The sequence below is a fragment of the Asterias amurensis genome, chromosome 16 (assembly GCF_032118995.1).
Source record: "Asterias amurensis chromosome 16, ASM3211899v1".
Taxonomy (NCBI): Eukaryota; Metazoa; Echinodermata; class Asteroidea; order Forcipulatida; family Asteriidae; genus Asterias; species Asterias amurensis.
In genome coordinates this window covers 10,338,551-10,352,765 of record NC_092663.1, presented here as the reverse complement: position 1 = coordinate 10,352,765, position 14,215 = coordinate 10,338,551, and the positions used below count along the sequence as shown (strand labels likewise).

Here is a 14,215-nt window from a genome sequence, read left to right as displayed (position 1 = left end):
ATAACAAATGAAAGTATATGCTTACCGAGTCCAGAATAGCAGAAAATACTTGAAACAGGCAAAATTACATGATGAAGAAAATCATGTACTCCTTGCGCTGCCAGGCTGCTATCTGATTATTTACAATGCACTGGATGGGTCACTACACTACCAAAGGATTAAGAAACTGTTTACCAACATGTAACAAAAGACTTCTAAGAAATTAACCAACTACATGTACAGGGGTGCAATAAAACAGCTGAAGGGACAATGTAAACAGGAAAAGGCAATTAACTAGAACCTGGAATTAACTAACTTGAATAATAACACAATGGATTTTCTACCCCTACTACACTTACAGTTAGAAGTGTTTCTGAAATTTAAAACAAAATTGCGTAATGGCTAATCAGGAGACAAAAATTGTCTTCTGACAGTTTTTTTTTTAAAGGAACACATTGTCTTGGATCGGTCAAGTTGGTCTTTGAAAGGCGTTTGTAACCGTTTGTTACAAAATGCATATGGGTAGAAAGATGTTGTAAAAGTAGAATACAATAATCCACACAAACATGCGTTGAAATTGCACGGTTTTCCCTTTACCTCGTCGACTAACACGGTTGGCCATTTATGGGATTTTGACTCCCATAAATGGCCGACCGTGTTAGTTCGCAAAGAAAAAGGAAAACCACGCAATTTCGAGGCAAATTTGTGTTGATCATTGTATTCTACTTTTAAAGCATCTTTCCAACCGTATGCATTTTATTAAAAACGGTTACAAACGCTTTTTATAGACCAACTCGTCCGATCCAATTGGCAACGTGTTCCTTTAAGTTGGGCCAGGATATGATATCGTACGCTTTCCTTGAAGCACAGACTGTGCAGGCAGTTTCTCATTGCGCAGTTAAAAGTGTTTATGAAATAGAAATTATGGAAATGACTGTGGACTCAGTAATCAAAACATGTCTGCCTACAGGTTTTTATAAAAATGGGCCAATAAACAAAATTGTATGCTTTCCAAGAAGAACAGTCTGTGTAGGCAGTTTTTCATAATGCATCGGTTTTTTTTCAGCACCCAATATTTCTTGCACTGACCCAAGGATTGAGGTCAAGTGAGCTTGCTGGAGGATCTCAGTTGCCACAATAGACCTTTATCATGGTGCGGCCATCTTGATTTTCCCCCATTCAAATCAATTGTAATCAAACTGAGGCTGGAAGGAAAAAAATAGTCTGGTAACGTTCCTCTTCGTTTAATGAATATCAGCATCTATTACTGTTAATGGGTACAGAGAACATGACCAAGATGGTGGCAGCATGATAAAGATATATTCTCTCCATAAATTACTTTTTCATTTATTTGTATTTTTCTTTCTCTCCAGGACATGGTGATAGACATAGGAAAGTATGAGGAAGTACTCCAGTACAACAAATTGGATTACCTTGGAAAAGGAACCTTCGGAAACGTGTTTCTGGGCTTGGACAAAGTTACCAAAAAAAAGTTTGTCGCCAAACAAGTAAGTTATTTCTGTTGGTCTGAAAATGTTTCTGACTTCAACAAACCTATTTGATTAAGTTGTTTTTATGTGTGCGTGATTCTGTTTCTTCAAATGTACTGTGATCAAGCAAAGTGAGTCATTTGTTGACTCTGGTAATTTTTTGTATTGTGAAACATTTGAAGACGGCGTAGTCTAGTCTTTAATGCTGTTTGAACCCCTGGTTGATACCTTTCTTGGTTCTCAAGCTGTGTTAGTGGAAACACCAAGAGATGGGGAGAATGAAGTTTTAACGTCATGTTGATTTCGAACACACATTTATTCGCACATTTTCTTTCAATAAGGAAATAAACGGGTAGCGACGAGTTCTTAAACGGTAGTTTAAAATCGGTAGGGTCATTGCCTGGTGATAAAGGCCCGAGCCGAAGGCGAGGGCATTTATCGCACGGCCTCGACCCTGCAAGGTTTTAAACAGCAATTTAAGAACGAGTCACTACTCTTTAATTCCAACTCACAAAGGCCTTTTTGGTTTAAAGGCGTAATAAAGTAAGAAACTCTGTAACACACAGCGCGGCCAACTCACCAACAGCGCCCGCATTGTTCGTAAAGAGAAACATTGTGCATCAAGACTAGCGTCTAGTATCCAAAATCAACCGGTTATAAACAGCTAATTTATATTGTATTTTGTGGAATGGTGTTCCACTGGTAACCTTATTCTGGTCAGCATAATTTTATTGTGCTTAGCTACTTTTTTGTGCTTAGGGAGCTGTATGAAATTGGACACGGATTCAATACTCTTTAAAAATTGCAACAATTTAATGTGTTTTACTTTAGGTTTCTTTGGTTAAATTCTCGGAGAACGAGGCCCTTATTTGGAGCGATTTGGCCCACTCCAACATCAATAAGCTTCTTGGCTTGATGAGGAACGGGGACAAAGTGTACTTCTTCTCGGAGTACCTTCCAGGAAGCCAGACCCTACAGAAGCTCATTGAGAGGGAGACTGTTCTTGGACAAGGGAGGGCGCTGTTCATTATCAAACAGCTGTTCAAAGCACTCGACTGGCTGCATGGAAAGAAAATTGTCCACAAGGACATCAAACGTAAGTTAAAGCCATTTTAACGACTGGTGTCACAACCTGTGGACGGGGCCCAATATAATAATAATAATAATAATAATAATAATAATAATAATAATAATAATAATAATAATAATAATAATAATAATAATAATAATAATAATAATAATAATAATCATAATAATCATAACAACAATAATCGTTTTTTATTCAGCGCTTTATACACCCGAATGGCATCTCAAAGCGCTTCCAACATAAGTACTCCTGGTCACAATTCCTTAAACCCTCTCATCAGCTCCCTGGGGAGTATACAGCCTGTGCTGCCAGTATATGTAGCCCACTAAGTTAATCAAGAACCATCTCTGCCCTCACAGTTACCCATATACTCCCAGGGTGGAGAGAAGCACTTATAGTTAAGTGTCTTGCTCAAGGACACAAGTGTCACGACCAGGATTTGAACCCACGCTCTGCTGAACAGAAACGCCAGAGCTTGAGTTCGGTGCTTTTAACCGCCCGGCCACAACACTCCAATCATAGAGCTGCTTGTGTATTGCTTAAAAGGTTGTTTTGCAGTTAGCGGGATACCTATCACACTTGGTACTTGTGGAATGGTGTTTCCACTGCTTACCTTATTCTGGAAAACATAATTTGATTGTGCTATGAAGGAGATGTGAAATTTGGCACAGATCTTTTGGTCTACATGTGTGTTTTGTGGCGATGGGTTGTTGCCTGTTGAAACAGAGGACTCTATGAAAAGGAATTCGAATGATTTGATTGTGAGGGCATCTGTTCTTTCCTTTGCTTTTTTTGTGGGAAAAAAAAAAAAAAAAAGTGGGGACCTTGCTTAAAAAGAAACAAAAATTAGGAAGAGAAAAATTATTTTTGTGCGATGTGTTTATCATTTCTCAAAAACTACGCCTTTTGCCGGAATTCCGGCTTTTTCGACTCAAAAAGTCAACCAACGTTAATCATGTGAATCCAATGAGAAAATCGGGGGGTAGATTGTGCTAATTAATTATTCATGTTCAGTTTTGCCGAAACGTATTTAATTGGTTTTATGATGAACGTTCTGCATTAAATTGTATTGCCATATATGAGAACGAGGTGGAAACAGAGCGCTGGGTCAGACGGGATTTTTATTAAATGACGCTAAGAAGACGCATTAGTTGTGATCGTTCTCACATTGGACTTGTACGGTTTGTTGTTTTTACTGGGTAGGAGCGTGCTTCTTTCACCAAGTCTAGTTCCTATTAATGCGTCTGCTGTGCTTACGTATTAATGGAATGGGGGAACAGACTCAATGTGTAGCAGTGACCTCGTGGTGTGTCCGCGCAACGTGCGGTGGTTTTACGCATAGTGATACGTGCACAAAATTAAAACTCGAAATGCACGAACAATTTAGAAATTGCACGTCGCCAAATGCTAGTAGAGCAACGAAGATCAACGCTGCGCTGGAGCTTCTATTTTTGGTTTGCGTGCACAATATGGCAGCATTCTTTGCTCAGCCAACGACCGTCCACACATCACAATCTATACGACGGACGTGCGACTGTTCAGGGGATTCGTACTGTTGTTTGTCTCGTCAGGATTGCTTCGGTTATGGCGGCGTCAAAACAAACTTTGCCGAGGGGAGACCCAGTGCGAGACCTGGAAAAAGTTGTTTAAAATAATTCCGCTGGAGTTGGCTGAGGAGTGGGTCACTGTTGGCGGACTTGATCTTCATTTGCATCAGTGCTATGAAAAATTAGTGACCGCTGGAAAAGTGATACTCAGTACACAACTGTGATGACACATTCGAAAGAGTACTCCAGGAATTGGGCAATAAATTAGACGATAAAAAAGAAGACTGCCACTGGAAATAGCAGGTTATTTTAAACATATAGTTAATTTGGCAATGATTTTGTGTTTTATTTTCAATTTTATACTTATTCTGAACAAGAGTGTCCCAGCTGAATTATTGCAATATTTGAGGTTTTTTTTTCTCTCCTAAAATTAAAAACACTGAAATTTGGCAACAAATAGTGATTAACACTGGTGTTCTAACTTTCTAAGGAAGCTTATAGAATGCACCACAGAGCATATAGACTTCAAATTTACCGGGGCCCTTGGCGGGCCCCGGACCCCACGCCGTAAGGAGCGAGCTTGCGCTCGCAAGGATAGGACTCACATTTTCAGACAGTTTTCCAGACAATTTTCAGGTTTTTTTGAAGACAAGCAATCACATCCCTAATACTTTAAGGGAAGCCTTCTTCTTTCGTTTTTTTCAAACTGTTGAATGTAAATCTGTGGACATTGTGTTTTGTGTCCTACAAAAAGTACATAAACGCCTTAAAAGTTTTGTTGTTATGGTATTTCTCTCAGCCTCAAACATAATGGTCCATGATCATGACTACATCCGATTGATTGATTTTGGAGAGTCGAAACGACTCGTCGGTGATACGCTGCCGTCCATTAAATTGGAAGGCACACTGTGCTACATGGCACCAGAAGTTGCAAGTAAGTACAGACATGATATTCGTCCTACTTCAGTCTGCTTTTTGATTCTTTTTGCCCTTGGAATAATAAATTGGGAAAATGGTGGTTATAAGACACTGGACGCTATTGTCAAAGACCAGTTTTCTCACTAGGTGTATCTCAACAACAAACCTGTGAACATTTCAGCTCAATTGGTTGTCGAATTTGGGAGATAACAATAAAAGGAAAAAACACCCTTGATAGGAATGTTTTGTCTGAATCCTTATGAAACTTCTATTAAGACAGCATAAAACAGCATAAATTAAGTATTTAACTATGCTTGATTTCGAGAACTCAAAATCTTATTCTGAGGTCTTGAAATCAAATTTATGAAAAATTATTTCTTTCTCGAAAATTACGTTACTTCAGAGGGAGCCGTTTCTCACCATGTTTTATACTATCAACAGCTATCCATTGTTTGTTACCAAGTAAGATTTTATGCTAACAATTGTTTGTAGTAATTACCAATAAAGTCCACTGCCTTTAATGACGCAAGTGTCACGACCGGGACTTGAACCCACACTCTGATCTGAAGTTTGAGTCCAGTGCGCATGACCGCTTGGCCATGATATGCCACGAAATGGCAAACACGTTGGCGCAGGTTGTCGATGCAAGTTGCAGGTTAACAATAGTTTGTATTTTTTTTTATACTTTTGCTCAATTGCAGGATGTGAAAAGTATAACGGAACAGCTGACGTGTGGAGTGGCTTTTGCACCCTCATCTGCGCTATTAGTGGAGACCCACCATGGTGCCGACGGTTGAAAGGCGTCCCAATCAAGAAACTCATTGCAAAGGTGCTCAACCACTTCAGCCCGGTTCATACTTCATGCAAATGCGTGAAGCGAATGTTGTCACAAATTGGCTCGCAGCAGTTCAACTCTGCTCAACTCACTTGCAAATATCGCTGCAAAAGGAAAGGGCATAAGGGCCTTGTCACATGAGGCAACTTTTACAGGCAACGTGGAGCAACCAACTGCAGTGCATGCTGCAGGACCTCGTTGGTAGCTTTGTTTAAAAATTTGTTTATGCTTTGACTCGTATCACTAGTCATCCTCAGAACGAGGCACCACCAGTCGGTTGGTGGCGCTGTTTCCTGCTACGGCCACTTGTTGGCCGATTGTGTCCTCCCTTTGGGTATGAGGTGGTCAAGGCTTCATAACATAATACAATTTTTCATGATTTGTGCAACAGATTGGGACTGAGCCGCCCCCGCTGGAAGATGTTCCTACCAAAGCCGATCTTGGAGTTAGTGGTTTTATTGCAAAAGGCCTGGTGATCGATATCCGTAAGAGACCCTCGTCGGCCAAAGTCCTGGAGGACTTCCCACATGACCTCGGTGAGTTGCCACGTTCCTTGTATACCACATCAGCTTTGGCTGTTAACAATCATTGTACGGAAGAGGGGCCAGACTATATGCTCCTATTCTAAGCCTCAGTTCCTTCACAGAGATTTGAACAGAGGGAAAACTAAAGCCATGTCCAAATAAAACAATTTCACAACAAAATACTTTTCGTCTCAGTGAGACAAAAGTTATTCTAGCCTGTACAAACATCTCAACCAGTTTTGGTATTTTAAATTTACATGCTGAAACTGAGATGAAAACTACAGCACCTCAGCAAGTTAAGGAAAGCTTTCTACTATCGTTATCTTCAAACTGTGAAAGTTTGATTTAAAATCGGTGGACATTGTGTTTTGTGATACCCAGACACTTTTAACACTTCAACATATTTTTCAAGAATCTCCTGAGGCTGTGTCTGAATGGGTGGCTATGACTACATCTGGTCGTTATGCATTAAAGTATAGGACATCTTTAGAAAAAACCCTTGACACTATTCATTAGGCCTGGGCGAATTATTTGAATATCCGGTTAATGGCGAACAGGTTTTTCTATCCGTAACCGCGAATGCCTTTTTTTTCTTAACTGGATATCCGCAATGGGCGCGAATACCTATTTATAAACCGGATAGTTCTGTAATTACAACCAAGTAACCGGATATTCTTTAATATCCGAATATCCGCGGACGTCGGGGGACAACTGATAGGAATGTTTTGTCTGAATCCTTATGAAACTTCTATTAAGACAGCATAAATTAAGTATTTAACTATGCTCACCTCCGTGAAGAGTTAAAACAATGACATTTCTGACGTAATTTGTTTAAAGATTACGAAAGTTTTCCTTCACGTAGAGTCAATCACGATCAATATAAAAAGCAAATCGCCATCTTTAAATTAGATCCGGTTATTTTTATGAATGAACCGAGTGACACTGTCTAAAACTAATATCAATCCGCCCATAAGATCTCATTCACAAACGAACAGCGCCCTCTAGCGGCCCAAAAAAATTATTTTAATTTTTTTTAATAGCGCCCTCTAGCGGCGAAAAAACTTCAAATATCCGGTTAATTTCGGATAGTTGGCCAGCGGTATTCGAATAACAAAATTTCACTATTCGCCTAGCACTACTATTCACATAGCTGAAGCCATTGCCTCCAGCTAGGATATGGTCTTGGTTGCTGATTCAGCCAGTTTGGACACAGCCTTTATAGCACAGCAACCGCTGCGGTCGGACAAGTGTTAAGATCTACATTACAGAAAAGCTCCTTTAAAGACACTGAACACGTTATGTAATTGTCAAAGTCAAGTATTCTCACTTGGTGTATCCCAACATATGCATTAAAATAAAATGAGCCTGTGAAAATTTTGACTCAATTGGTCATTGAAGTTGCAAGAAAATGATGAATGAAAAAACACCCTTGTCGTACAAAATAGTGTGCTTTCAGATAGGAATAAAAGGCTTCTGGCCATAAGTCTTTTATCATTTTAGTGAGAAATTGCCTCTTTCTCAAAAACTCTGTTACTTCAGAGGGAGCCGTTTTATACTACAACAGCTGTCCATTACTTGTTACAAAGTAAGGTTTTATGCTAATATATATATTTTGAGTAATTACGAAACGTGTACAGTGCATTTAAAGAATTTCCAAGTTTGGCCATAAAAACACTTGGAAAGTATACATCCTTTTCAGTGAGTGGATATTTTTACATTGATTTACATGTACTTGGGTCATAAACTGGCAAAGCAGTGAATCTGCCTGAGTTAGTCAGCAGCCTTACTGGTTTGTGCATGTTTTGAAAAGGAATTACATGGATATAACAGGTGTGAGTTGCCAGAGGAAAAGGATGACTTATTCTGACCTCTTTCCTTATAAGGAAGGTTTACGTTTGGTAATCACTCTTAAAACTAATGACAATAAATGACATTTAATGACAATAAAAACCTTTAGTTAATACATGTAGCTTAAAGCAGCGTATGATAGTATACAGCATTTTGAGCAACATTTCACTTCAATGTAATGTTGTTATGTAACAATTATTGTATGCACAAAAAATGGAATATGAGAAGCGTTATCGTGTAAGTGTGTATTCCTATAAGGGACTATTCTTCCTGCGAGGGTATAGTATGCGCTTTGGATTATCTGCAATATCTCAAAAACGATCGAGACCACCTTTTGAAACATAATTTTTAGATGTTAGTTTAATTTATTGTGTACATCTACATTTGTTATAGGACCAAACCAATTGAATGGTTCCAAAAACCAAAGGGTATTTTTTTGTAAATATAGCTTTCCCTAAATGAATGTCATTAAATCTTGTACCAACGACTCTTTATGCTTATTTCTTCTTTCTGTGTAGTGAATAAGCTTTACAATGTACGAGCCATCGAGGAGCCACCACCACATGACAGCGCACAGAATCCATCGAAAAGGTAATTTTTTTGTTTGTGGTTGGGGATCCTTAAGCAATACACTTAACCATTATTGATATTGCTCAGAATCCACCGAAAAGGTAATTTTTTTTGTTGGTGGTTGGGGATCCTTAAGCAAGACACTTAACCATTATTGACATCGCCCAGAATCCACCGAAAAGGTAAGTATTATTTTTTTTTTTTTGGGGGGGGGGGGGGTGGGGGTTGGGAATCCTTAAGCAAGACACTTAACCATTATTGCTTCTTCCTTCAGATTGGACGTAAAGCCCTGGGTGCTGTGTGTTTGTGTAATGCATGAAAACGTCCCAGTGCACTTATTGTAACAGGCATGATATTCTTCCTACTTTTTAGTCTGATTTTTGATTTTTCTTGCCCTTGGAAAAATTAGAAAAGTTGTGATGAATAAGCAGCCAAACCAAATTTCCATGTGATTTTCAGGATAAGCAAACAACAGCTGAATACCAGTAACAATGCAACAAATGGAAGTTTAGTTGGTAATCTTTTTTTTATTAAGGCAAAAATTTCATGCTTAACAAATTGTTGTGCTTAGCAGTTCTAAGAAAATGGGCCCAGGTTCCTCCTATCACGATGTTTGAGCATGAAACCAGACTTTCTGCTTCATGTCACCCATACAATCTTGCTTTGCTGAGATGCAGAGCGAAGTGACATTCAAACAGCTTTATTCTGCGTACTGCATCTCTTTGGAAATCCTTGCCTGGTGCATGTTTCCCTCCATCCTAGACTGTTTCCCTCCATCCTAGACTGTTTAAAGAGGAATATAAACTCCTACCTTCAGCTCCTCTGAATTATTTTCATCTTAGATTTTTACTTCTTAAAGCCATTCACCAAGAGTAGCTTTTAGCCTCATTTGGGGTGAACTTAAAAATAAAAGAAAATAGAAAGAAAAAAAAAAGCAAGCTGACCTGATCTTAAATTATAGATGTTGTGATACCTGCTGCCAAAACATAGGATTCAAACTGCCTCTAGCTACCAGGGCAACCTCGGTAGTCTAGTTGGTAAGACACTGCTCTAGAATTGCAAGGGTCGTGGGTTCGAATCCCACCTGAGTAACATGCCTGTGATATTTTTCACAAGACTTGGGAAAGTACTTAGTATACAGTGCTTACACACATCGGTGTATGGGTAAAAACTAAAATTGTTTCTCCTACATGTAGTACCTTTGAAAAGCCACTGAGCCAACCGGAGGGTGATGAAGACGTGCATGCACCTGGACTAGACACGTATGGACCTGATGGCAACCGAGATGTTAAGGTACCTTTCAAAGTTGACTTCGCCCTGCCCGAGACCAACATCGTAGAAGGCACTCGCCCTGCTGGTCTGCTATTGCCTTATGCCCGAGATTTTGACGGCACCAATCACGCAAGTCCACTACTGGGTGTCTCAGAGCGTCCTTCCATGCGCCAGTCTTCAGCCAACAGCCAAGCACACCTCAGCTTCCTCCAAGACCAGCTGGGGGACCAACATGGTAAAATAAAAAGCTATTCCCTCTTTGAGTCAAGTGCCCATAAATGAATATTCATAGTTTACAATTTGCATAAAAGCTAGTATCGCATTTAGTCACGTTACGAGGCCTTTCATTTTTACTGAAAGTGGCGTTTCTTGTCATGAATGTTTTTTATTTTGCAGATGACTCTCTGGAGATTCCAGGGAGTTTCCTTTCTGGTAGGGACAGTGGATCAGTGGAGAGGTCTTCCTCATGGACTGTGTATGACTCGGTGAGTATAACTATGCACAGGGGTAGTCTTGGCACTAGACCTGGGTGATCGTTAGTGGATTGTGTATGCAGAGCTGTCATCTCTCCTACCGGGTGTCTCAAAAAAAACCTATACACTTTTGAAATGGCTGCCGAATAATAAAATATACAATTCTGGGGGAAAAGGTTTATATGTATGGATAGCTTATGGTCTCAACTTTCATATGACACCAAGAAGTCCGAAAATAATTCATGCCTGAGGAGCGCTGCTCACTTTTGTGAAGGGTATGAAAACTAGGCTGTAGCCTTCCAATTTGTGAGTGTTCAAAATTGAGGGTGATATGATAAATTCATGATCAATATTGTGATCAGTTTGGGTTTGCTGAGTGAATTTTATGGTTTATTAAACTTTTTTGTATGCATAAGTGAACAGGAATTGCATTTGTTTCATGTAGCATTATGACTTTCTCTTGTAGACTCAGTGGTGTGTTCATGGGAGTCAGGATGGGGTGATATTTTGTGCAAGTTCCATGTTACTTTTTTTCACATAACTTCGCATGAATTAAAATAAAAAACCTTTACCCCCCTATTTCAGTTATTGTAGGATTAGTTGAACAATGTATTGGTTTTTCTTAATAACCTGATGGGGATTAACTTAAATGACTATTCAAATACGGTTTGTTGAAAATGTTGGCTACTTATTCTTCAGGTTACCCATTGACCTGAAGTAGCCGACATCTTGGATTGAATTTTGTAAGCTATACAAAGGCCTTGCCTCTCAAAGGGAAGGCTAATTCCTGCGCAGCCTTATTTTTATACCCTTCAAGTGAGCAGTGCTCACCCAATCAGGAATTATTTTTCTGACTTTTTGATATCATATGAAAATTTAGACCATAAGCTATTCATACACCTAAACCTTTTCCCCCAGAACCATTTCAAAAAGTGTTAGTTTTTTTTGAGACACACATATTAAGGCCCGTTTCTGGGGCGGAAAATTTTCAAAGCTTCATTACTCAAATCTTACCTGCAACAAGCCACTTATTTCAACAGATTCCATGGCAGCATACATTTTTCTGCGTTGGGTTTTGGTCGTTATACGTATATGCCTCACAAATCCGCCACTTTTGTGAAATATTGCACCCGAATGTTAGTGTACGCACGGCAGACAACTGTGAAAAAAAAAATCAAAGAAACATGAATTTCTTAACGTTGGGAGCTGCATATTTCATGAACATGACGGATTTGAGAGAAATATCTGACAACCAAAACCCAGCGCAGAAAAATGTATGCTGCCATAGAATGTGAATCTGTTGATATTAGTGGCTTGCGGGTAAGATTTGATTTATGAAGCTTTGAAAATTTTCGCCCCAGAAATTGACCCTTATATCCAGGATGTCATTGTAGTATAACAGTAGGCTATCATCTCTCCCTGATTTTGCAGAGAATCCCTTAAAATAAATCCAATCTTTACAATCTGTTGGAAAAAAAATCCCAAATCTCCCTGAACCTTGGTCTCTTGTTATCACATTTCAAACAAAATCTTGTTGCATTCTTTAGCCGTGTAGGATTCAAGTACTTCTCAAAAAATAATATCAGCATTCAGATTTACAACAAACCACCTTGAACCAAAGAGTGATAAATAAGTTATGTCTTTCACAAGACATGAGACCTAGCGATATGATAGTATTGACCCCTTGCACGCGTATCACACGCGGTGACCAATGCCACGCTCACCATGTTGGTGGGCAGTTAGGTTTACGTGTATTAACGCCGCGTCGCCTAAAATGAACACTTTCGCTGCATAACGCGCACCATAGAGTTACATGTAATATAAAAACGCACAGTGAAATTGCCTACCAGTATGGCGCATTCAAGAATTGTCTGCTGATGACGTCAGGTGAAATGGGTCAATACTGCATTTTGAGAAACAATTCACTGCAACGTAATGTTGTTATGTAAAAATATTTGTCTGCACAAAAAATGGAATAGAAATTGTGTATTTCTATATGGGACTATTCTTCCGGCTAGGCATATAAACGATTCATGTGCCCAGACCCAGGAGGAGCGAGGTGCACGAAGGCACGCCCCTGCTGTAGATCGACCTCTGCAGGCATCATCTGACAAGATGGCCTGACGATGATGATGATGATGATGATTATTATTATTATTACTATTATTATTATTATCGTTTTTATTACAAGACACGAGACCTAGCGATATGTTGGTGTACAGTATTTTGAGAAACATTTCACTGGAAAGTAATGTTATGTACAAATATTTGTCCGCACAAAAATTGGAATGGAAATTGTGTATTCTATAAGGGACTATTCTTCCTGCAAGGGTATAGTATTAACGATTCTTTTACCCACATTTACCCACACTTGCAACTTATGATTGCCACGAAGGCATGAAAACATGTTATTTCTGCAAAGAGAGGATCTAAAAAAATATCCTCCTGGTCTCTCTTAAAAATCCATAAAAGACACTGGACACTATTGGTAGTTGTCAAAGACCAGTCTTCCCACTTGGTGTATCTCAACATATGCACAAAATAACAAACCTGTGAAAATTTGAGCTTGATTGGTCGTCGAGAGTTACAAGGTAACTATGAAAGAAAAACACCCTTGCACACAAAGTTGTATACTTGCAGTTGCTTGATTTCGAGAACTCAAATTCTAAACTTGAGGTCTCGAAATCAAATTTGAAAACTATGTCACTTCAGAGGGAGATGTTTCTCACAATGTTTTATACTACCAATCTCTCCCCATTACTCGTTACCAAATGAGGTACAATGCTGATAATTGTTTTGAGTATTTACCGAAAGTGTCCACTGCCTTTAACTGACACATTTGTTAACCGTTTCTTCTTGTCTTCTTTTATGTTTGACGACTACCCCTGTTGATCTGACACAACTTTAAACGTAATACCCAAACGTTGACCCTACCCACAAAAGTTAACTAACAGTTTTGTGTTAATCTTAAGTCAACAGTGTTGGAGCGTCGCTAAAAGGGACAGTGCCATCAATTAGCTATCATCGCTGCATTCAAACTGTTTATTATAATTGTGTTTTTTTCTTTTCAGGACGAGACTGGCAGCATTCCCATCACCCCATGTCCAAGCGGAACCTCTAACAGTTTTGGCACCAGGGAAAACCAAACTTCTGGTTTTGGGTCCTTCACCTCGGGGGTTTCTACAGAGTTGCCTAGCAGCTTTAACTCCTTGAGTAAGTATAACCAACTGAAGACATTGTACAAGGCAAACTGTAATTATGTTTTTGTCTTGGCTTCAGATTTGGAATTGTTCATTGTTACTTGATATTTGAAATAACAAAAGTCATATCGGTATCGTATTGAGGAGGCACAGGCTGCGGTGGGCTTACACCTGTTGGCCAAACTGCGCAAGCCGTGGCAGAGCTCCATGTCAAATAACATGCAACTGCTTGGAGTCGATACAAGGGATGCAACGGACAGAGCCAAGTGGAGGAGAGCCAAAGGGAGAAAGCAGACCAACCCAGAACAGACTGGACAACAACTTTAAAACTGAGATGATGATGATGAAGATGACGACATCCCCCCTTAAAAAGCAGGGTTTAGAATTAGATACAGATACAGATGAACAGCCACAATCGAGGGTACACAATATTTGTTGTGTCCATTATTACTTCCTACCTGTCTGTGTGGGT

General features: G+C 39.4%; 1 protein-coding gene across 2 annotated transcripts in view; it reads left to right on the top strand.

The window, feature by feature from the left end:
• The window catches only part of LOC139948764 (uncharacterized), a 35,598-nt gene that overhangs the window by 20,054 nt on the left and 1,329 nt on the right, over positions 1–14,215 (top strand). For both annotated transcript variants that reach the window (XM_071947081.1, XM_071947082.1), the window contains exons 7-15: positions 1,353–1,487; positions 2,301–2,565; positions 4,903–5,037; positions 5,723–5,850; positions 6,248–6,392; positions 8,747–8,819; positions 9,995–10,305; positions 10,467–10,555; positions 13,615–13,756. In XM_071947081.1, coding sequence (XP_071803182.1) covers positions 1,353–1,487; positions 2,301–2,565; positions 4,903–5,037; positions 5,723–5,850; positions 6,248–6,392; positions 8,747–8,819; positions 9,995–10,305; positions 10,467–10,555; positions 13,615–13,756 — 1,423 coding nt within the window. The remainder of the gene's footprint in view (positions 1–1,352; positions 1,488–2,300; positions 2,566–4,902; positions 5,038–5,722; positions 5,851–6,247; positions 6,393–8,746; positions 8,820–9,994; positions 10,306–10,466; positions 10,556–13,614; positions 13,757–14,215) is intronic.